General features: G+C 50.5%; 1 protein-coding gene across 1 annotated transcript; it reads right to left on the bottom strand.

The window, feature by feature from the left end:
• Window positions 1-13701: 13701 nt before the first annotated feature.
• Window positions 13702-22657, bottom strand: LOC144161733 (uncharacterized). Its single transcript, XM_077692342.1, has 3 exons — window positions 22470-22657; window positions 20969-21191; window positions 13702-13797 (listed from the first exon to the last, which is right to left on the bottom strand). The coding sequence occupies exons 1-3, from the start codon at window positions 22655-22657 to the stop codon at window positions 13702-13704; spliced, it is 507 nt and encodes a 168-aa protein (XP_077548468.1).
• Between the last annotated feature and the right edge of the window lie 1615 nt (window positions 22658-24272).

The raw sequence follows: 24272 nt of genomic DNA, 5'->3' as shown, positions 1-24272 counted from the left end.
GGGTGGAGATCCGTGTCACTAAGCCCGAATCACTTACTAAAATAACTAGTTTAAATCGGTATAAATGGGAATCACTAAACTCACATGCCGAATTGTTTCTGTGTCTGCGCTTGTGTCGCTCGGTGGTGTAGCCCCGAGCTGGCACATCAGCATTGCTAGGTTCCGTGATCTTACCCTTCGAAAGACGCTCTTCTGCCTTTACTTTCCTTTCTGTCCACGCACGGCCGGGCTAGAGCGGTGGCGTCCACCGCTCTAGCCCAGCCGTGGCCGACGCCGCTCCCGCGACTTCCAGGTCACGGCTGGCAGAATCTCTGGTTTCACTCTTTGTAGAGCCACGTATGTGAATTCAAGTGACGTAGAATGGGCAATTGTTGTTGTAGGTGTCGTTTACAGCTTTGCCTTCTAACCACATTCACAGCGTGGATTGCATTTTTTTCTCTCTACAGGCGACCACCAGCGCTCCATCTTCGAGATCTCTAGTATGCCGGAACAAGACTTCTTCCCCATCCTCGAAGCTGAAGAACAGCCGGGTGTAACCTAGTCCTTATATTACTCTGGACAATAAAGCTCTTGCCGGCACTTCATCTTGTTCACTCGCGTCGTCATGCTCCATGGCAGGTTCCGCCGAAGACTTGGCCGATAATTTCGTCATCTGTGCCGCCCCGCAGACAGCGGCGCGGTTTTGTACATCCACGTAGTAGCCGAAGTCTATCACCGAGCACCGCACGCACATCAACGGGAACCTCCTCCACAACTCCACTGGTGTTCGTGTTATCCTCACCGAAGGCGCAGGGAAGGAAATAATTCCACATTGTCCCGGTTGTAACAAGGCCCCAGGCGCGCACAAGCATGTATTAGCCATCCCGAATCCCTCGTTTTTAGACGCAAAACAGAGAAAGTACACTATACGCGGCAATACAGTGGCGACTAAATGGAGGCGGGGGTGCCTGTGGAAGAAAGGCACAGAAGGGAAGGTTGCTATATAGCCTTGGGCAGCTACCGCCTGTTACGGCCGAAATTGAATTTGTTCCTTCCGCTAACGGCAGCGCTAGAATTACCAGGGTAGCGCACAAAATAGATACACTAGCTTTTTCGGTGAGGATGGCACACGCCTATACAAAGGGGATGCCATTAACGATAATGCACGGCTGTGTCTATTTTGCCGGCAGTCGGCAGATTAGCCCGGGAGAAAAGTTGTCGGCAGTTCCTTTCCACGTCACGTGTTGGGCAGCCAGCCAATGGCAAGGAACTGCGGGCAACGTTTCTTCCAGGTTAATCTGCCGGATGATGCAAGTGGCCGGCAGGAGGAAGACGAAGAAGACGAATCGGAATAGGCGGGCCCTACCCCACTCTGGTGATTTTCTCGTTCTTCACGAGTTTTAACGAACTCTCATTGCTTCGAGATTTACAAGAGACCATCTGGCACCTAAGCTTCACGTTCGGAGGGCGCTGCGGCACCCCCCGGCCTCTCCGGTGAGCATCTTGCCAAGTGCATGGCGGTTAGGCTTCGGCCGCCGCGACCGCCTCCGTGCCCAACATCGGGCGAAGATGGAAGCCGGCGCAGCATCAACAGCAGCCACGTCGCTGCCAACAATTGCTACGTCAACTTCAGTGCCTGCACAAGTCACCTCTCCACTACTTGGAAGTGATCAGATGGACACTATGGCGCAGTCCTCCGACCAGTGGCTAACCTCGGCGCCCCAGGTGATGACTGTGCCGCCTCATGATCATTGCCCGATGGAAGTAACAGTACAGACACCACGGTCACCGTCAGAGCCTGGGACGTCAACCGCTTCCAAAAGGCTACCAGACCCTCCATCTCAGGATGGCAAAAACATCGCCGTCTCACCGGGAGGGAAACGACCTCGTACCAATCCTCGTCCGCCAGAGTCAATGTCACCCCAGTCATCATACAAGATGATAATCAAGCCCAAGTGCAACTTCGACATGTCCAGGCTCCCTAATCGCATCATGCAGCGTACCTTGGACGCATACCTTCATGTCAGTGAATTCAAGGGCTTTGCCCTACACCGCCCCACGAACACCACTTCCGTCTGGGTGCCCAGTATGGAAGATGTCAGCCTTCTGCAATCTCTGCAAACAATTGAGGTCTCTAAAGATCTGACTGTACCGGTGCAGGCCTACCTGTCTTCAGGAACAGACCTTCGACGGTACGTTGTTTCTGGCGTGGATGCTGGAGAAGACCCGGCCACCCTTTTACAAGACCTGAAGTGCTCTATGCACCGCGTTGTTGCTGCCCGTTACCTTGGGAAAGGGCGCTCTTGTCTTGTAACACTAAGTGGACCCTCCGATTCACCGCCTCGCATGTACTACTATGGATGCGTCCTTCGCGTTCGACAGTACCGTCCATCTGCAGTGTACTGTTACAAATGCCTCCACCCCGGACATATGAAGGCCTCATGCCCATACACTGCTGCAGAAGTGGTGGAGACGACGACATCGCAGTTCACTTGTGGACTTTGCAAGACCAACGATCATCCGATTACCTCTCCACTGCGCCCTACCAAGCGGAAGGCTACAGAGCAGATTCGACAACGCCAGACCCTACAACTCGCTACTTCACGTCACCAACCAAATGTCACCACGATTGAAGTATCAAATCGTTACGCAGCGCTGTCGATCGACATTACAGAAGAACAATCGTATGAAATTGAGGAACCTGACCCACAGTTCAAACCGACTTACAGTGAAGTCACTCGTACTAAGAGTCGCCCTTCACGCACCCATGTGGACGCGACCCTGACCGAAGAGACTGAAACACTGGACGCGTTAGATCAACGCCTGGCAACACTGGAGGCCGAAATTCAGCGCATCCGGGAAGACGTGCCATACTGTCTCAGCGACATAACCAGCAGCGCTTACCAACTCCACCTGCCCCACATTCATCTTTCACGTCTTCACCTGCCACACCACCGTCTTTCCCGGTGCACACAAGGGAGACGCCGATGACACCACAGCAGCTCCTGATGTTCGTGTCGAAGCAGCTACAGCATTTGGCTTCGGTGCTCGCGGCTCATCTCTCGCTATGACTAGCACCGCAGGGCCTACACACATGTCTTGTGTTCTACAGTGGAACTGTAGGGGCTTAACGGGTAAGCTCGGTGATCTGAAATACCGCATGCGCATTGGCCAATTATCTGCATGGGCCCTCCTGCTACAAGAAACAAACTGCGTTCCGCAAATATCGGAGTTCAATGTACATGCGTCGCCAAGCATTCGGGACCGCCGGCGTGTGCGTCCGGACATCCCCCCTGGCAAAGCAATTGTATACGTACGTTCCCACTTGCCACAAGCCCAGGTCCCTCTTCCCGCGTGGTGCACCGCTTGGCAAGAGGTGGTAGCTGTGCGAGTTCGCCTATCCCACTCAGAGGTGATTCTCGTATCTTATTACGCTCGACCGAGCAGTGGTAATGCCAGTCGAATTCGGTTAGGCTGGCTTTCACATCTCCGCCAAAACTTCCCAGGAGTCCCGATTCTGGTGTGTGGAGACTTTAATGCCCCGCTTGGATCCTGGGCTACCCGAGGAGCAGCTCTAGGGGCCAGCTGGTTGAAGACACATTTAGGGGGGCGAACTTTCAACTCCTAAATGATGTTCTCAGCCCCACTCGTCGGCAAACACACCCTCGCGCACCGTCTTACTCTCCGGACCTTACTTGGTGGCTTGGGCACGGTGCGCCCTCATGGCACTTGGAGCTCGACTGCTGGGCGAGTGATCCCCATCCCATTTATATTAGGCTTGCTGCAGGACCGGTGCCACGAATTCGTCGACGGTGCCGGGTCATCGATTGGGATGAGTTCAGATCACAGCTCTCTGCCCTCGAACAAGAGACTGATGACCCGATTTCTATCTTACAAAGCGCACTGCACGGATCAACGCACATCTCTTGGGTAGATAAAGCCCGACCTACGCCTGACCTTCATCTGCTCCGATTGTGGGCCACCCGCCGTCGCGCGGAACTGATTGCGGCCCACCAACCGTCATCTGAGAGTGCCAAGATCCACCTTAATCACCTGACAGCCCAAGCGCGAAGACATGAACGACGCCTTTCCAGGGCTCGCTGGATGAATTGGTGTGCTTCACTCGGCCCCTCAACAAACACAGCCTCGATGTGGCGCACGTTTCATGCAATGGAACGAGGCCGCAAGCCGCAGAACCCCTTGGACAATGCTTACCTTGCATCGGGTCTCTCCTTGCAAGAATTTGCGGAGGAGGCAATGAAGGCTTTTTTCCCCAATTATGACACGCCTCCTCCGTCCTTTGGGGGACCTTCACCCCTTCCCCCTGAGGCAGGCCGACCCCTTACCATGGAAGAGGCAGCTGGTCTTGTTTCCCCCTTCACCATGGCGGAATTGTTGGCAGCTATCGACTCAGCAGGAACACATAAGGCACCGGGCCCCGATGGTATACAATACGAAGTGTATAAAAACTGCACAGAGAAGTATCTTCAGGTCATACTGACCACTATAAACGAAGCTTGGGCCTCTGGATGCGTACCCACTTTCTGAAGCACGCAGAAATCATAGGCGTCCCGAAAGCAGGAAAACCACCGGATAGGCTCAGTAATCTACGGCCGATTGCTCTGACGTGTACCTTATGCAAGCTGGCTGAGCGTATGCTAGCATCAAGGCTCACATGGTGGCTTGAGGGCATGGGTTGGTACCATCCCTCTCAGATCGGCTTTCAGCCCCACATCGGCGCAGAGGACGGCCTTGAAGCGTTCTCTACTTCCGTACTCATAGGAGGACGCACTTGTCGTATTCGTTCTATTCTTGCCCTAGATGTGAAGAAAGCGTACGACAATGTGAGCCACCAAGCAATCCTACAGATACTGCGCTGGCTTGGGTGCCCGGCGCCTGTGGTGTTCTTTATAGAGTCGTTTTTAACACACCGCACATTTTCAATTACAGTCTCAGGACAGGCGGTTGGCTCCTTTTCAACATGCCGCGGGGTACCACAACGCTCGATCCTGGCACCCATACTGTTCAACCTCGCCCTTCTTCCGCTCGCTTGGACAGTAGGGGCATTGAAAGATCTAAAATGCCTCATCTATGCGGATGATATCACGCTTTGGTCGACACTTCCAGACATTGCGGATCAAGAACACGCTCTTCAGAGTACTTTAAATATGGTTAACACGTGGTGCAAACGCGTGGGACTCATGCTATCCCGAGATAAGACCGTGTTACTTATCGTCGCCAATCGAAGGGCTCGACAAAAACTGCAAAACCGACCCATTTTACTAAATCTTGATGGCAAGCCAGTGGCGAAAGTTACTTGTCACCGCATCCTTGGCCTGGATGTTGCGGCCTCCGGCTCGGCTACGCCACGGCTCCGGGAAGCTCGCCGCCGCACCTTCAACTGCTACATCTAGTTCGCCGGATTTCCATGAAATCGGGAGGAGCTTGCACAGAGATGGCTCGGCTTCTCGTACGTGCAATCCTGCAGCCACGTATCACGTACCAGGCTCAGTTTCAGTACATGACAAGGGCGGAATGGCATCGTCTAGACGCCATCAATAGAGAAGCCATGAGGACTATTACCTGCCTTCCTCGCTTAACGCGCATCTCCACACTACAGGAAGAAGCTGGCCTTAACACGATAGATGAGTTGGTTCACCAGCGGCGACAGGCACGATCTCTTAAAGCGCAGGTGTACACATCTGTGGCTGCTTTAAGGTGGTATATGGGCCTCCAAACTAACACGCCGCCAGATCCCTCTCCAGAACCCCCTCCTTGGACCCGAATATTAATTACTGACTGCAAGCCTCTGGGTAGGTCAAGCCGTGTTGCGCCGCAACTCTCATCCAGTGCTGGCCAACATACGTTTTACGTCGACGCCAGTATTTCAGGAAGCCTTATTACCACATCCGTGGTAAACCCAGCCATGCAGTTTTGTCAAACCTACCATTACTACGCCCCTCAGAGGCCCCCGTCAACACTTGCTGAGCTCAAAGCGATTTTCGACGCCTTGACGACTATAGAGCTGCTGAGGCCAGACCAATCGCAACCTGTCAACATCTTTACAGATTCAATGCAAGCAGTCCGAGACCTCCGGAAAGTACTTCATCAAGTGCCCATGTCCCAAACCATCCACGCGAAGGCTGCGGCCCTAAGTTTCAGAGTGAAGATTACTTGGGCCCAGAGGACATCGACCCCTGGACAGCAACAGGCGGATGCGGCGACTCGTATACCTCCAACGACGCATCCACTGCCCTTATTTCCAGTTGACGCAATGTCAAAGTTGGCCACCGACAAAGAAGACCTTCGGCGCTCCACACGCGCACTTATTCCACCGTGTGGATCAAACCTCCCTGGTGGGCTCACCCGCCGTGAGGAGGTGGCGCTACGAAGGATTCGCGTCGGGACTGCTCTTACACCAGCTGTCACCCACACCTGGCCCCCGGATCGACGGGCTCCGTTTGGCCGGACATGTCCATTTTGCACCACGTCGGCATCGACCGCAGACATTCACCATCTTCTGTGGACTTGCCGTGGCCTCCAACATTCCCGACAGCAAGTACTACATAGTGTGGGACTCAACCCAGGCCGGCCTTCCGACTACAGACGCTGGCTCTTTGGGCCGTATCACCGGAGCCTTTTAGACTTTTTCACCCAAACTTCCTGTTTACGTGCATTTAAGCAGACTCGCCTCCCACGTTTTATGCTGCAGAGCAAACTTTCGCAATTAAAAAAAAAAGTGGCCGGCAAAGTAGGCTGCGCGAAATGATGCCGGCATTGCGCCACGATTGGTTGGTCGCGTCCATTTGACCATCTGGCCGTCATTTCTTGCCGGTAGTCGGTATTTTACATTATTCCTCACAGCTAAATTGCTTTCTGTGCATGCACTTCTCGTAAGTATTTTAAGGCAACATGTAATCCAATTAATACAACCTAATTTAACCTAACATGGCCCAACCCATGAAGGCAGGTCTCGAATAAAAAAAAACGGAAGGTCGATAAAGAAGCGAACGGATCTGTATTGCCTAGTATCGACTTTCTGAAGGAAAAAAATGCCATGTATAAGCAACGAAAATCGCAAAGAAAAATTCATAAAAATAAGAAAATAAAGGATTGCGGCAAATGGGGTTGAACCAGAAACTTCTCGATCAGGAATAAGAGGCGCAACCACTGTGCCAGGCTAACCATGACAGTGCTACCACCTGCAGATAAAGACATACCATTTGGAATGAAGTAAGCTTGAACAACCAATCAGAGGAGAGTGCCGACAAATATCCCTATACGGACAACCAATCAGAGGAGAGTGCCCGCAAACATCCCTACCAGCTGAAGTTCGTACCCGCTTCCATAATTCAACCACCAACTGAATCTTATGTAGGTGTTTTGAAAAAATTACGTCCACCTCCCCTAGCGGGAACCCTGGTGTGATGCGACGCTGCGGGGGGGGGGGGGGGGGGGGGGGGGTTCAAGCGCAAGCGGAGAGCAACCGCCGACCGAAAGGCCGCCGGCGAGCGGCACACCCCTCTCCGGCGCAGCGCGCCCGAAGGAGAGGAGACCGTGGAGAGAGAGAGTACTGCACATGCGCAGCACCGCGCGCAGCGCCGCCCTCCGGCGGAGTGAGAGCGCGCTGGGCCGCATACCCGCAGATGTTGAGAGTGTGTGTTCGCTCTCACCTGGGCACGCGCCGGCGCCAGTGCGTCTGCCGCGGCTATGACGCAACACAATCCAACACAATCCACTTTAATCCAATCCAACTCCAAGCCAATCGAACCGAATCCAATCAAATGCCCCTCGCGAGAGAGTGTTCGCTATCGGAGAGAAGAGGGGGAGAGTGGAAAGGCTGCGGACAACAACGGACGCACGCAGGAAGGACAGGGCCGCCTACAAGAGATGCTCTCAGCGTCGCATCTATAAAATCGTGCGTCAATTGGCCTCTAAGAGGACTCTTTTTTAAGGCCGAGTTTTGTTTACTCGCAGCAATTAGTTGGCCGTGGAGTTGTACAGTCATGAGCTTTATGACAGAAAACACGGGAGCGCGTGCCTCTCAGTACACGCAGAGCGCTCTGGCGAGAGGCTGGCCCGCTCCCGCAGTTTGTGCGGTTGGTGGGTGCACTCCCTCACCCAATCGGTCAGCTAAAAGCAAGCGTTTTAATGCGGTCGCTCCGTACCGCGCATGGTAAAAAGCCCCTCATCGGCACATCTATTCTGTGGAATCGTTCCCAGATATCTAACGTATATTCTTAATAAAAAAGGTCGTAAAATGGTAGTAACGGCCGTATTTACTAACTCCTTACGAAGCTTACTACCCCGGAGTTTTGTACGTAGGATCTTCCACTAACAACTGCATGGTTAGTAAATTAACTGGGTGTAGGAAGCAGTATGCACTAGATTAAGGTCGTGCTTATGACTAGGTTGTTCATGGCCAGTTAGCAAACGCATGTAGCTCAGAAGAGTGCTATCTCGGGACTTTACTAGTGGGGGTAGTGGTGCTTACTGCCTGCTTCGACTAGTAATCCTGACAAGTGCTACATTTACTACCTCCAGTTACTAAGTACCAAGTGTATACTGGGACAAGTAAATTGTTAGTATTCCATTAGTGAATGCCCCGACCTTTTTTTAAAGAGTGCTATAGCTACCGCAGCAGACAACAACGCAATAAACCGTCGTCAGGGGGTGGATCTGCCAAATGTGCGAACTATATACGACAGTTCGCCGTCCCATCGCTAGACAGCTTTGTATGTACTATGGCACTCAAACTTGCTGGGAACGCGGGAGCGCGTGGCGCGAGCTACTTCTAGCTACTAGACCACCCTAACGACGCTTCGCGGAAACAGCGCGCAGGCGCGTTGCGGGGGAAAGGAGAGTGCAGGGGCGGTATTCTCGTAACTGTCCCTTTTGAAAACGTCCCTTTTGAGTCCCTTTCATCGTGACGTACTTCCGGTTAAGCAGTGGCCGTTGGCAGTAGGTTTGTTGCGCTTGCGTTACGTCACTTCCGGTTGTTTGCTTTTAGCCAATCAGGGTTCGCCAAAAGGGACACTTTTGAAAGGGACGCAAAAGGGACAAAACTCGAGAATACCGCCCCAGATCTCGTCGCGCTCATCGCGTCATCAGGCGGCAGCGCGTCGTCTGCTACTTGCGAGCTCCCGCCGCTCAAGAGGCAGTCGACGTTGCCAGTGGCCGCCGTGAACGAAAAAAAAAATACTGCGGCTCTGGAAAAAGAGTTCAGAGATTTCTTTTACGCGCAAACAAAACGACTGATGCAGGGAAGCATGAACGAATCGTGGTCTTTTTCCACTACGCGCACCGGCATTCTGCAGCCGTGCAGATCGCTAGCACGAGTCGTCACTGCGAGCTGTGTGGAATGTTTTCAATGCTCGACCAGCCTGACGATACGCGACCACCACACGCATTGTCTCCAGCGGGCGTCACAGTATGCAGAACTTTCATCTGTGTGGACGTAAATAAGGACGAATCTCAGCGGATTAGGAACCTCGTTTGAAAGCGAAAAAGCGAGTCTCAGCCTTGCGATGCTTCTGTTCCTTATTTTTTGTATCATCGTGCGCTTCGTACAATGTTGTCAATAACAGTAGCTCCTAGTTTGCTTCGTAATTTGTGTATTTTCTGTCATCTGCTGCTATGGCTGGCGGCATAACTAGCTTTACTGCAGGTTGAGAGGAACCTTTGTTAAACTGGAGAAGCTAGCTAACCTGCGATATGGAGCTAGCTTCTCAATTTCGAATTTTTATTTCACGGTCTAGTACTGCTTATACCATGGGAAACAACCCCGACAATGTGGTAGTGTCCAGTTCTTGGTTTTCTGGCAAAACACACTCGCAACTTCCTCGTCTGGGCGTCAGTGAAAGTAGTATAAGTTGTGGAGCGAAGCCGACCTGAACGCTTTTCACTCTAATCCACGAAATATGTTGACTGGGGCGGCATGGAAGCTAAGAATAATTCTTACGTGTTTCGCATAGCTTCAGATCTAAGTAGTTTTACACTGTTCATAGGCCGCAGGGGTCAGCAGCAGCGCTCTATAATAACACCACACACCTGTTGCCGCAGGCGATATCCCGCAAGTGGCCTGGTACCAACATCCGGCCCATGCAGCGCGCGTCTCTCTCAGCGGGAAGAACACAACAAATGTCGGGGCGCAATTCCAAATCTCGGGTTAAGGTACACCAGTATACGGTAGCAGCAAATCATGGGCCCGATCGTCGTTCCATACGTGAGTTACAGAAACTAATAGGACAAGTCATGGTGGACCTCATCCAGCGACGACTGCTTTGGTGATGATGCTTTTTTTCTTCCACATGAACATTCTAGAGACTGCGCTGTAGTTTCTTCAACCCCGTTAATTGAAGTTATTGATGCACCTACATGCGGCTGGCACTTGTCTCACAGCTCGCAGTGACGGCTGGTGCTAGCGATCTTCATGACTGCAGAATTACGATGCGCGTCGTAGAAAAAGACCGCTATTCGTTTATACTTCCCTGCATCAATAGTTTTGTTTGCCCTGAATCTCTGAACTCTTTTTCTAGAGCCGCAGTATTTATTTTTGCTGTTAACGGCGGCCACTGGCAACGTCGACTTCCTCTTGAGCGGCGGCAGCTCGCAAGTAGCAGACGACGCGCTGCCCCCTGATGACGCGATGCGCGCGACGAGATCTGTACTCTCCTCTCCCCCGCAACGCGCATGCGCACTGTTTCCGCGAAGCGCCGTTAGGATGCTCTATAAGTAGGTCACGCCACGGGCTGCCGTGTTCCTATTTAGTGTGACCGCCATAGTACACTGGTGAGCTCGCTTAGGGCGAACACGAGAGCGTGTCTCCTCCGGTACTATCAGAGCAGCCTACCGCGGGCTGCGCGAAGCATCACGCATGCGCTGTGCGTTTCAAGCTAGAGTTTGCTTTCAACGCGCGCATCGCGTCATCGAAGCGCCTGCACGTCCTTTGCGATGTCTCGCTTTGAACCTCGATCCTTCTATGAACATGCCTACTAAAAATCACGAAGTGCTTCTACACCATAAATTGAATGTCTAGGTTGCAGTGCCCGAGCTCACTTCAACCTCTCCATTTATTTCTGATAAACATTGTGCGCATGTGTTCCTTCGATTTCCGTGGCAAACACTTAAAAATATGTAGTGCTGTTGAAATGAACGTCACCTAATTTATCAAGTTTCCTTGAAGCAAGCTGGCGAGTTAAGATGTGACGAGCCGATTTTATTGCGTTCAAGCTGATGAACAAATAACCGTTGAGTTAGAAACATTTGTCTTGCGAATTCCGGATCCGAGGTATTTAAACAGCGGCCGATTGCTACACAGCTACAAGCAAGATTAAGTCAGCAAACGACGTTCAGGCGCTCCGATGACGCGATGCGCGCGCTGAAGCATAGCCTCGCTCGGCACGCACAGCGCATGCGTGCTGCTTCGCGCATCCTACGGTAAGCTGCTCTTATAGTACCGGAGGCACGTGCTCCCGTGTTTACTGTCATAAAGCTTCCGACTCTAACTTAGGAATTCCTGTCGTCAAAATGCGTGGCTTCAATAGAAATTAATGGCTGCACAAAAAAAAAGCTGCTCTAACTTCTCTCTAACCTGAACTATCCCGAAACGAACGCGACATTACACTGCCCAAACGACGACATGTGCCGTGGGAAGTCGTTTCCCAGCAGACGACATCATGGGTAGCTACGATTCACCATTATAATGCAAATACTGTAATGCCAGCACTCCTAAGCCATGCCAGCAGCATAAAAAATCTGTAACAGACAGTCGCGTATTTCTCTGCTAAGATACTGCGCGGTAGTCCTTGCAAGTGTTCTTAAGCTTATTTACTCAGAAGCACGCTACAGCATATCTAATAGCATAATGGTATGTTTATTATGTTTAAAAAGCGCGTCTCAGCCGCTCACAGTAAGGCATTCTTGGTTTCACGGGCTCCCCAGCAACTCTTCGCGGTTTCCTTGTTGATTTTGTGAGACACGGAGGGCCGTAAACAACACAAATGTGGGCCGTCTTGTCGCGGGAAGCTCCGGGCGGCGGCGCTCACTCAATGCCTTTATCTGACGTCACTTCCGGCTGCCGTAATGGCCGCCCTTTTTTTCGAGTTGAGACTTACAAAAGAGCAAATTTTAGATGCGACTGCATGTCATTCACTCGCCTTGTCCCTCCAAACGGCGTTGTTGTTGTCCGTCCACACCCCTCCCTAATTCTCCTCGCCGCGCGAGCTGCGCTCTCCGCCGCTCACCCCCTCTCCTCTCTGATAGCGAACACTCTCTCGCGAGGGGCATTGGATTGGATTCGATTGGGGTGGCTTGGCTTGGATTGGATTAAAGTGGATTGTGTTGCGTCATAGCCGCGGTCGTTCCAGCACCGGCGTTCCGATTTCCATCGATGCGTTGAATGGAGCCTAACAATTCTGCTATCGCCCGCGCAACCATAACAAGCACCGATCACTGTGATAACAGGAATGCTAGCACCACTGAAGACAAGGCTGCGAAGCGGCGTGAACGTGATGCTGAACGCACACGATTGAAGCGAGCAGCCGATTCCGAACTTCGTAAACGTGATACCGAACGCAAACGGTTGAAGCGAGCAGCCGATGCTGAACGTTACGCCGCGTGTTAAATAAAGAATACATCATACGCGTTCCTCACACGTTTCACGCAATTAGAGAATCAACCCAACGGAAACACCAAGTGAACCCCCAAGATGCGTCGCATCTCCACAGGGTTCCCCTCGCGGGAAGGTGGGGTAATTTTTGATCCTGGTTTGCAATGCATTCACGCATATTTGTGCTTCAATATTTTGCGTTTGCCCTCTTTTTAAAGTAACACGGCCAGTAAACAGTGCATATGAGTGCCCAAATACGTTTGCCTTTGCACCCAGAAAGCAGGGGGCCCTACCTAGAAATTTTCCTCGTTCTTGCAAGGCACTCAACACGCGAGCACATTCCCTCCGGCTGTGTAAAGCATTCCGCGAGCGTCAGCCATGATTCAATAGTGAACCACTCTTCCCGCACAACGCGAAAAACTAGCTCGACAGCGACATTACTCTGGTTTCTGGCGAGTTCATGCCATCATTTTTGGCCATAACACACGCAAGACAAACACGCGCACTTACCGAGTAGCCAGCAGGTGCACGGCGCAGTTGGTCGCGTGTGTCGGTTCTTTTTGGAGACGAGTTCAGCGAAGTTGCTTGAGTCCCAGCACGGACGGCAGCACGCCGTCTCCCACTGAGTCTCCACAGTTTATCACGCACAGGCACGGCGTCCCCCGCTTCCAGGTCCGGTAGGCGAGCCTTCCGGGTTCTCGAGGTTGCACGAGGACAAAATGCAGGCTCCAGAAAATTTCACGGAGCGCGTGAAAGCGTGCCATTCCTGCACAGCGGAGCGATGGCGACTGGGGCGAAATGGAGGTCTGCGCATGCGCGGTTTTTCTCGCTCACCTGCGCAGTTCCTCCGGCCACTGTCTTATCGCCAGCTGGTTTCCGAGGAGTGCATCGACTACTAAACAGAGTGCGCGATTTCTGGGGTCGTTGGCGAACAAAACTGTTGCAGTAAATTATCATGTTCACTAACCTGTGGTGCGCAAAATTAAAAATTAACACCAAAAATTAAAGGAATTATCTCTCCGCATCCACCTGCACACATTCCAAGTCGAGGAGGACGATAAACATCTTTATTGTGTATCAAATTTGTATGGCGTATTCAGGAGGTGGGGTCCTCAGTCCTGGACTCCATCTGCTTTGCCAGCCGCTACAGCCCGCTCCACCGGTAGAAGCAGGTCGGACATGCGTGAACTGGACAGGGCGCGCCTCCACTGCAAGTCGATTCATGCTAGTTGAACCTGTTCATGGATCTTTTGAGTTCACGCAAAAGGCCACCAAAAAAACAACCAAGAAGAAAAAATTGAATGAACAGGAATGCCACCCTGTTACGTGCCGTTTGAATTTCCCGTGAACAGTACGAGGTAAACCTGTATTTTTGAACCTTTCCATTCTAATAATGGACATTTTGACAGAGCGAATTGGAGTCACGAAATCCAACAACGGACTTGGTTTCGCTTTCCAGAGGCCTTCGTGCCGCCACCCACATTGCGTGGGACGAAAGGCCGGATGTACAGGTGCTCCAAAAGATAAACGGAGCACAACAGCAGTGGCCGGAGCGGGGGGAAAACTGCATGCATGCTGCATGCCAGCGCGATCTATGAATAGATGCCAAGTAGATGTGCCGCAGACAGTGAGAGTGCATGGGCACATCCGGACGGTCCACCTCGATACTCGGACGCTCGCCATATCGCCGGCTCAAGCTAAGCTGCGCCGCTGCCTACCCTGCTCGCCAGGGGCGCTTCCAATGCTTCATGCACGAATCTGTTTGCGGCCCGCATCGGGAGGAAAACTGATCTATCCCCGCGGCAAGTATGTTGTTCCATGAGCTTTAAACACTCGAAAATCGTTCAGCAGCTGCTGCGGCCCGTAACCATGCTCGGCTCAAGGAAAATTATGAAAGTGAATACAAACAAACAGTTCATGCTGCACTGCTTCTGTGGTCATAGTTGGCGCTCAAGAGAATTGAGGAGCTGAGCCTATCGGACGCCAGCTGCTCAACACAAATCTCCTTTATTACACAAACTTTAGTAAATTATGTTAGAAAAGAATGGTGTCTTAGCTTGACACGTAAGCATTGGAAGCGCCCCTGGCGAGCAGGGTAGGCAGCGACGCAGCTTTGCTTGGGACGGCGATAAGGCGAGCGTCCGAGTATCGAGACGGGCCATCTGGATGTGCCTAGAGGCACTAGATGAGCTTATTTAGTAGCTATAGATGTGCCCACGCAGTCTCGGTATCTGCGGCGCATCTATTCATAGATCGCGCTGGCACGCAGTTTTGCCAGCTTCGGCCACCGCTCTCGTGCTCCGTTTAGCTTTTGGAGCACCTGTACGGCATGTACGCATTTTCCTCATACAAGTTGCACAAATTTTAGGGGCCTCGCTTTGTCCGGGGTTAGGCGTCCATGTACACAGTGTTGCGCATGCGCAAGGAGCATTGGATTGGATTAAACTGAATTGTATCGGGTTGGATTGGATTGGATTGGAATTGCATTTACTGTACGCACGCGTTGTCACTCATTTATATGCATGAGTGGGCAATGCCACGGGAGATTTACGGTAAGAACGATCCCCAGTGCTTCGCCCACTCGTCATGATTCACTTCGTGGAGATGCGTGATTTTTTTGTGTTCTTTTTACCACTATCTGGAGGCACGGTTACCAGAGAGAAGTTATAGCATCGGTGTCCTTTTAGGGGAGTTAGCTACTTTGCGCGGCGTCAAAGCTGTGCTGCCAAGCAGCTTTGCGCAAGACAAGTCTCCGCTAACCCATGACCGGCTTTGTAGATAGCGACCTTCTCTTAGCAGTCGGGGACGATGGGAGCCAGCATGCCGAAAAATTGCAAAGTAGGGGCGGCGCGCTCCGCGAGGTGACACTAAAAGTATTCTCCGACCTCGGCAGGCAGCTTCGCTTCGTTTGCAGTGCGACCTGCGACTGCTCGCATAAAATGCGGCGGTCGTACCAATGCGAGTACCCATCAGTACGTCTACCAATCAGTACCAATGACTGTCGTACTGTCCGACTACCGGCCTGCACCGAGAACTGCGGTTGTGTAGGCCGCATTTTCAGCTATGAAAAGTTCAACGTATCAAGTTAATCATGCACGCCACTTCCATATCTGCCTGCTCGTATCGCATTCTTTATTTTTGAGAATTTCAGTTTGTTCAAACAGTCGAAAACTTTATCGACTTGGACTTACGTCTAAAGACTTCCTTTTTACCTGAAAATCTTCGACGCACGCGTGCAGAAGTTCATAGGGAAGGATTGAATTTGTGTGAAGCAGTGCCAACAGGGCCATTCTGTGCGTGGAAACGCCATCATTCTTTCGTTCAGGCAACGTTTTTCCACCAAAGAGAGCATTAATCGACGGCATCTACGAGGGCGTCGAATCAGCAACGAAGAAGGCAACAGCGCAGTTCACGATTGTGATTGGAGACTTTAAAGCAAAAGTCGGTAAGACGCAAATGGGAGAAAGGTTGGTGGGAAACCTCGGAAGGGACAATCGCAACAGTCGAGGCGATACACTGGTGGGAATTGCAGCGAGAAATAACCCGTGGTTGACGAACACATTCTTCTACAAACGAAACAAAGATGGAATGGACATGAAAAAGACCCGATGGTAGAACCAAAAACGAAATTGTCTTCGTTTAAAGTGACAACACGGGTTTCGCGCAAGACGTGGAGGGACTAAGTGAGATTCTGAGTAGCAATCGCAGCGCGGTTAGATGCAAGCTAAGGCTGAATCTCGGAAGAGAAAGAGGTAAACTCGTGAAAACTAAGACACCCGCGTGAATTCAGTCATAGTCGGACCGCAGGAGTTTAAAATACTTCTTCAAAAGAAATTATTGCTTCGGGACGACCAGAGCGAGGTCAGTGCAGACAGGTTAAATGACAACGTAATATCGGCACTCCATGAATCGGCAGCAGCTGTGGTAGAGGCAACATGTAGGGAACAAACTGGAAAAATAACTCGCAGAAGGTGTGATCTTTCAAACAAGGTGAATTGGCAAAGACTGAGCTCTACGCGTCGAGCAAACGGCACAATAACAATGACGGTATGGTGAGCAAACGCGTATGCAGCGGCGAAATGGGCTACAAATGCAGCGCAAACCGGTACGTGGACTTGGAAAGAACTTAAAAAAGCCAAGCAAGCAATAACAGATTCGGCACGCGGAATCACCGAGCATGAGGAGTCGCTATCTCTAAAGCCGGTCTTTGGCTAATCTTGGCGTATGTTAGCTGAAGTTGAACGGTGTTTAACGCTGAACTTTAACATGAATGGACATGGACGAAAGAATGAACATTAGGGAAATGATGACTGGGACACGACATGCATTCCGGAATAAGTAGACTGCCCATACGCTAATATGTAAAATCAAGGTCACCCTCGCAGCAGCCGAGACAAGTGCCCTTAGAATCACGCTAGCTAGCTATGACGGCTCGGGAAAGAGGGATCGCCGTGAACGGAGAATGTCGCGAAAGTTGGCTGTGTGACGTCATGGCGTCTCTTAAACGGTTTTTGAAGACTCGGAAGCCCCCGCCTTACGTGTAAACGTAATAAATTTGATTGCCGTTGAAAATATAACTATATTGTTTTAAAGTATAGAATTAGTTACCGTTTCTAGGGGTGACACCCATGCAACTACTGGGTTTGAGATTAATGGCTAGTCTAGACGAGGGTACGACGGGGCTAGTAAACAAGAGACATCACGTTTCTATTGCAACGGGCGAAAAGCATCCAAATGTCATGGCATGCGTCATAATTTCCATGACAGCTATGACGCCTATGTACGCCAAGTACTGCTTTTGACGAGAGAAGTGCGCAAAGCGTATTAGAGGACTGATGGCACCCACTGGAGAGTCAAATTTTACATTGCAGTTGTGAAGTTCTAGGGCTTGCCACCTGTAGTTGACATTGAAACCACGAAAAAAGCAATATAGTAACGAAAAAGACATAATAATGAGAAAGGATGTGAGAAAGCGATTGCTCGGCCAGCTTTCCCCTCCCCTTTGATACCGCGAATAAATCGGCGTTGCAGTGCACCCGCTTTGATTCGGTCGCCGCTCCCTCGAGCTTTCAAGTTCCGCGTTGTATGACAGCGATTATGCAGCAATTAAACGCTCCCGAAGCGTGTCATAGGCACTGATATTCGTCCATGACTGCTGGGACGGCGAGCCTTCAGCGTTGCTCGACAGGGTTTGATGCGCTGCTCTGTGATTTGAATGATTCGTGCCGTGATGTAGTTTTTTTAAATGCAGAGCATTTTAGTAACTCACGATGTAACCCGCGTTGACGTCCGTAGTCCGCACCGCACCCCTCCCTACTATATAAAAAAAATACTATCCGGCGCCCGGTTTCGATCCCTCGAAGCTGCGGGCGGAACGCAATGTACATGGTGCGCTACCCACTGCGCCACAAAGCCGACACAGAATGGGACGCTAAGAACTTGCCTTATATCGTTGACTCATTCAAATTACTGCTGACGAGCGCTCTCTCGTCAGCAGTTGCCACAAGTGCAACAACATTAACGTAACGCAAACTACTTAGCGTCGTGCGCCCCCGGAAATGCTGTGCATTTGATCGTGCCCCTCGCGAGGGGGATGTTTCACTGCATCTTCTCTCGGTCGCGGGACCCGTGGCGCCATCTGGCGGAGGCGCGGCACAACTCGTAGCACTTTGAAAAGATGCGGCGCCAGCCAGCTGTGTGTGTGCGTGCCGCACTTGTACAAATGGCGAGTGCATTGGCTGTCCCCAGAGCAAAGCATTCGTGCACTTTGTTCTTTACTTTTTCGACATTTGGCGCAAAGTACAAAAATCATGCGATACCCTTAACCTGTACTGCACTATTAGTGTCCCGATCCTGTTGGCTAGTAACAGGATCAGGACTTTACCAAAATGCCCACGAAATTATGGGTCGAGGATGGGATAAATGGAAGCAGCGATACACCGAACGAGGGGACATGGGAAAGCGCATCTACATTTCGATTCATGTTTGAAGAGAACGAAGAATGTACTGCAGCGAGACATATCGCCGCTACCCCTAGCCTTCTTCATAGTTAACCAGTCAGTTTGTGACCTGTCGAAATTTGCGTAGTGTGTAAGCGTGCTTTCCATACACGCCCCCCCCCCCATCAGAATTTCTGAAATCTCTCTTTAGGCGCGTGTAGTTTTTATTTTTGTGGAATGGACGATAGACGGCAGCACCAGCTGCGAAAGAACATTTCATATCTCTAATCTGAAACAATGTAGGGTCAAATGCTCCAGACTGCGCATTTTGTGTTATGCTAGCACTGCCGATAGTCGAGCTCCAGTTATTTTATTGTCATTGAACTGTGATTTTATCACAATGGTTTCGCAGTGAAATTACCCTAAACGTTGCTCAAGCCTCGTAGTTGCAAACGTGTACGTCCTCTGGTGCGCATTCAGTGTGCTCCTAATCCAAAAGGGTGTCTATGGATCTTATGACCACGGCGACGGCGGTCTTTCACGGGGAAGACTTCTGGCTTAGGACGTGGGCGAAGAATTCTTGGCACCTAAGAGTTCTGTGGACCGTGACCCAAACTACGGTTGCTCCCACTGAGATGCAAGGAGGGAGAAAGGCAACCACGGACGTCCGCGGGACGTCCGAAATACAGCCGAACATCCAATCCCCAGTTTAGACGGCCGCTGCAAATCCACTGTACGTCCATGTTTGGATGTCCATTTTCAAACGTGCAGTGGACATCCGGAAACGGATGTCCATGTCTTAATGACATCTGCCAGTGGACGTACAAAGTTACACCAAAACATGAAATAATGGCTTCAAATGAATATAGAAGCGAAGACGAAAAAGCAACTGTGCTTTTCAATTAAAACGATCTTGTACATCACCCTGACTTGTATGTTGCAAGTTTCATCTTCATATTTGTAACATTAATCCGAATTGTTTCTTTGTTGAAGGATGTCACCAACTACAATGAGGATGTCTTTGGGGAAGGATATATAAGAAGAACCCATTATTCTTTCAATAAAAATTAGCTGCGTATCAGCATGCTCCGCAGAAAAGGCGGACAAATCGTCAAGACGACAGTCTTCTGGCGCCTCCGCCACGGAACCTTCTCTGCTCTGTCTCTGCCAATCCATCGGACTTTTTCCCTCCCCTCTTGGTCCTCCTGTGAATACAATGGAGGTTGGTTCAGTTCAGTTCCGTTCAACTACGTTTCTACGAATCGTGTGTGATCTGTTCAGACAGCACGCCTTCTTTATTTTTATGCTGGGTTCAAGCAGCGCTAACGGATATGCCCTGTTTTAAAGTATCTCTCCTCTATCCAAAAGCGTTTTTTTTATTTTCTATCGTTACATGAAACGAACGTGTGTTCTTAATGAAACGAACGTCGGCACTATATACAATTTTCTTTTATTTTCTTGTACGCGTGTCCGTTGTTTTCTTTGGGCTGAATAATGCTGACATATGTAAGCCACGGCAGCAGTTTTACTATTTTGAAATGCCTTTGCCTATGCATAACATACCTTGTGCTCAAGCACTCTTTCACCTGCTTTCTGTCATGGCGGCAAGTGGTCGAATTGGATGACCGACCGATCGACCCGACCCGAGCCGACCCGACCTGACTTGGACTGTACGGACAGACTAAACTTTTTTTGTTTAGGCGGCACAAGAAATTATCTTTGGAAAAATCCGCGACCACCCACTGCTGAAACTCAAGCACCGCGAAGGCTGTCCGCCCACCCCAAGCATCCTGCCCCGTGCTAAATCTAGCCGCCTTTGCACGACTAGTTGGCACCTCTATGGCTTTCGGGGCACCTACCACCTCCGGATAAAGTCTTGCAGACGATATATCGAGCAGTATCTGCTGAGTGCAGACGACGCCACGGTGCACGTATACGTTAGGTGATGCCATGACCTGCAGAATCCTGGTGCCTAGGCGCGAAAGGTTGGACCGCTTGTACCGTACTGTTCTCTCCTGGCCGTTACCATGGCGACCAACCGCGAAACGCAAATACGGTAACCCTCTCTGTTCCTCTCGCACACCGCCTTTCAAGACGCACGCGCGTGAGTGCCAAATAAATTAAGGAAGCCTTGACTAAGCTATTGACGGGAGTCGCAGCAGTACGGCGGAAGTCGCTTCGATGGACATCCCAGCAGCACCGCAGACTCGAAGAACGCCAGGATTATTAAGCTGGGGCTTATTAAGAAAAAGCGTCCACTTTTTAAAAGATTCGCTTTTATTAGCTGCGGTCTTAAAACCACTCCTGTGAGAGCTGCTAGAAAACGGCCTACACGAAGCTACCTACGAACTTGTGTGCCTGGTTATTTCGGACCTTTTAAATGGAGCCCTTTTGGGCGAGTGCAACTGTAAGACACAGCGTTCCGGCTAGCCGTACCAACCTCGTAGAGTTGCTGGAGGGTGGCCTCGTGGAATTCCTCTTGAACTTTAAGCAGGACGCTGCTCTGCAGGTCGTAGTCGTAGTGTCGACCGGGAGGTAGGCGAACCGTGACGGTGTAGCAGCGCCCGTACTTGTGGTTCATCTCTTCGGCGTCGCCCAGCGCCTCGACCTTGGCAGCCTTGATCACCGCTACCCGGTCGCACACGAGCTCGCAAAGAGACATGCTGCGCATGCGCAGAAACCCCGAACAAATACGAAGGCCTTCACACCGGAGTAGGCCGTAAAAATTTGTACATAGTAAGCCCAATTACACGGAAATTTATACCAAGGCATTAGGGTATTTCGACCCTTGTTTTTGGGGTTATTGCATTATGGTAATAACGGTGGCTCATTTTAAAAGCATTTTTAGGCCTGCTGGGCCCCAGCGCTCAAAACGTCACTCAAATTGTGGTCGAAAGTTTACCAATTTCTAATCTTAACATTACTTTCAAACTTGAAACTTTAAATTTGCACTGTGCAGTCATAGTACGTGGTGACTCTTTGCATATGACACTTATGAGTTGAGGTTCCCGCTGGACGTGATGATATGATGTGTGTGGTGAATTAAACACTGCTTGCAAGAATCGGTCCTCCTCGAGCGTTGAGGAGATGTAGACCCACGACATCTCTTAGAAAGTAGATAGAAAATTAAAGAGGCTTTAGGTGGAGCCGACAGGTAATAACCACCTTCCTTTCAAAGAACTGGCAGAAGCTATGAACAAGGCGTTTAAAAAAATAGTCAATAATAATTTACATACTATGGCAGTTTTCTAGCTGCTTCTAAACCCTTCTATTTAGGAAGCAGAGTGTTGCTCGTACAGGGACGCGATTTATTTATGCGAGTATTTTTGCCCTTTTTCCTTTTTTTTTCTCTTTAGCCGCTACGTAGGAATATATCAGAAATTCCTTGAAGACAACATTTCGGCGGGTTACAGTTAAACATTGAAAACATTGAGAAGAAAACGCAACAATTTTCAGTGCGCAGTGGCACTCTACTTCATCTGTGGCTTTAAAGGTATAGCTACCAGCTATGTATCCTGTTGTATTCAGTGCCACAACACAGCTCACTCATAACTCAAACCAGCGTTTCAAACATTGTATATAAGTGGAGAGAGCGGGAGAGAACGCATTTTAATAAGCTCGAAAGTGAGAGATAAAACCCTTACACCCTATCAAAACACAAATAGTAACACCCTTTAAAATTGTGTAATGAATGATAAACCACCCTTCAAAAGGGTGGGCTGTTAGGTTTTTGCAAGGGTGTAAGAGTGTCATAAATGACAAATTATGCATGAAGGGTGTTTTTTTTTGGTAGGATGTAAGGGTGCTAGTTATAGAACGCTAGTTACACCCTGGTGGGTATAAATCATTTTAGAGTGTAGCTGTCTTCGCCCGTGCCACAAGGAGACAGTGGTTCTTTGGGGCGACAGCTGGTCAGCAACGTCTCAGGAAGTTGTGTATACCGGTAAGAGGTGATGATGATGGACGTGGCCCGGGTGCTCCTGAGGACTTGCAGCGCCCGGATGACCTCGTGATGGTAGGGAGGCTGCACGTCCGAGAGCGGCTCGTCCAGGAACAGGACGGGGGGCAGGCCCACGGCCGCGCACGCGAGCAGCAAAAGTTTTGTCTCGCCGTGGCTGCGGGGTTGCATTTGTTGCGTTTCTCGTATGTGTTTGTAATTGTGAAGCGAGTCTGTGGCGACCAATGGTCATTGGGGTCAATTTCTTCCGAAGGTCACGCCTACAAAATAGTGCGGGAACACTTCGGCTGCGCCAGAGCTGACTAGCGAAAGTGATCTTACAGCTCGACACATTGCACCCACGCACGATGAAGGAAGGGTACCCCAGCACGCAGACTCTTTTCGAACATAATGTATGCTTGCGCATAACTGATCTCATTGGTGGGCCACAGATGCGAGCAGAGATGTGATCACAAAGAGTACAGATTGACTTGTATTTTTAAATATAAAACAGAGTAGTTATCAAATAAACAGAAAAGTCATAATTAAAGACCTAGAGCTTCACCAATAGTGGGCGTGCCCTATAGACTTTGCACTTTGTTTCAAATTTTTGTTTTTGTTTTTTCTGAGGAAACGTCACGGTTATAACAGACTCACAGAAAACGTGCCGTACTTCAACTTCACAGGCCGAATGTCCTCCCGGCAATCGAGCTTCTTCAAAGAAATTTAGCCGTCCCCTGCAAAATTGTCTACCCTTAGCGAGAAAGCGCCATCCACAGTTGCCCACCTCCCTGGCCTCTTAAAACTCCCCACTCCACAGTTCAAGTTTTGCCCCGAAAGAGGTACCCCTTACCACATCGTATGGAAATGCTCTCACACACCTGACCTACTTCCCAATCACCACCCTTCCCCTTCACAGTGGACGGCGCAGCTGTCCAGCTCTGAACCCGGCTCCCAGCTACCCTGGTGAGACGGGCCCGGATGGCCAGCCAGAGCCAGGGACTCAAGAGTACCCCCACTGGTCTGTCTCCACGCACGGAGTCGGATTGGGATTCAATAAAAGTTTATTCCTCGTCCTCCTGCATTTGGCATGGACTCCAAACTCAAACTCTAACTCTAATGGACCGAATCGAATGGCCATTTTCTCTAAAGCTAACAGCACGTGTAAGTGTTCTTGTTGGAGGAGATCAATGCGCTTAGGAGCGGTAATGGGCTCGCAAAACGCCTGTGTGCTGACGCGTAAAACAGGGTGGTACGTGTTCATATAGCCAGTGGAGGACCTTGCAAACTTCGTGTCTTTTGTATATGCCAGTGTAGATTTAAAACGTTGCTGCTTCCTTTACCACAGAGACATAAAGAACAATCAACACGGTCATGCACACCACTTTTTCTGTGAGGTACTGCGACAAAAGGGCTCGAAGACAACGGCGCGATTTCAAATATGTATCCAAGAAATTGCCATGTATCTGCTCCTTTCGCTGCACATGTCGACGAAAGACGATAGTCGACTGGCGCCCCTGTCAAGTAAATGTCTCCCTTTTCCTTCCCGCTCACCTGTCATGCTGTTGCTGTTTCGTCTCGTTCCTCCCAAGATAACACGCTAGAGGTTTGCTCAAGTCGATTTATATTTACCGCTCTCCACTTTTCCAGGCCGGGTGCCTTGACGCCAGCGCTGCCGTACGGTGGAGACGCGCGTGAATCGAGGCGCCCTACTTCAACGTTCATAGAACCACGTTTCCCCCCTCCTCGCACGTTCCAAGCGGAGTGTGGAATATATCTAACGGAACCTTTCGTTACTGTTGCCGTT

Source organism: Haemaphysalis longicornis, unplaced genomic scaffold, assembly GCF_048455015.1.
Source record: "Haemaphysalis longicornis isolate Haplotype H1 unplaced genomic scaffold, Haemaphysalis longicornis Haplotype H1 scaffold_12, whole genome shotgun sequence".
NCBI lineage: Eukaryota > Metazoa > Arthropoda > Arachnida > Ixodida > Ixodidae > Haemaphysalis > Haemaphysalis longicornis.
The sequence above is the reverse complement of the archived record's forward strand: the minus strand, read 5'-3'. Positions and strand labels throughout refer to the sequence as shown.

Bases quoted from the DNA above. Each gene is read 5' to 3' on its own strand.
- LOC144161733 (XM_077692342.1), bottom strand. From the start codon at position 22,657: ATGCAACCCCGCAGCCACGGCGAGACAAAACTTTTGCTGCTCGCGTGC. The intron at 21,192-22,469 runs GTATACACAACT...GCGCATGCGCAG, and splicing joins ATCATCATCACCTCTTACCG to CATGTCTCTTTGCGAGCTCG. The intron at 13,798-20,968 runs GTTGGTACGGCT...ATCGACTTGCAG, and splicing joins CCCTCCAGCAACTCTACGAG to TGGAGGCGCGCCCTGTCCAG.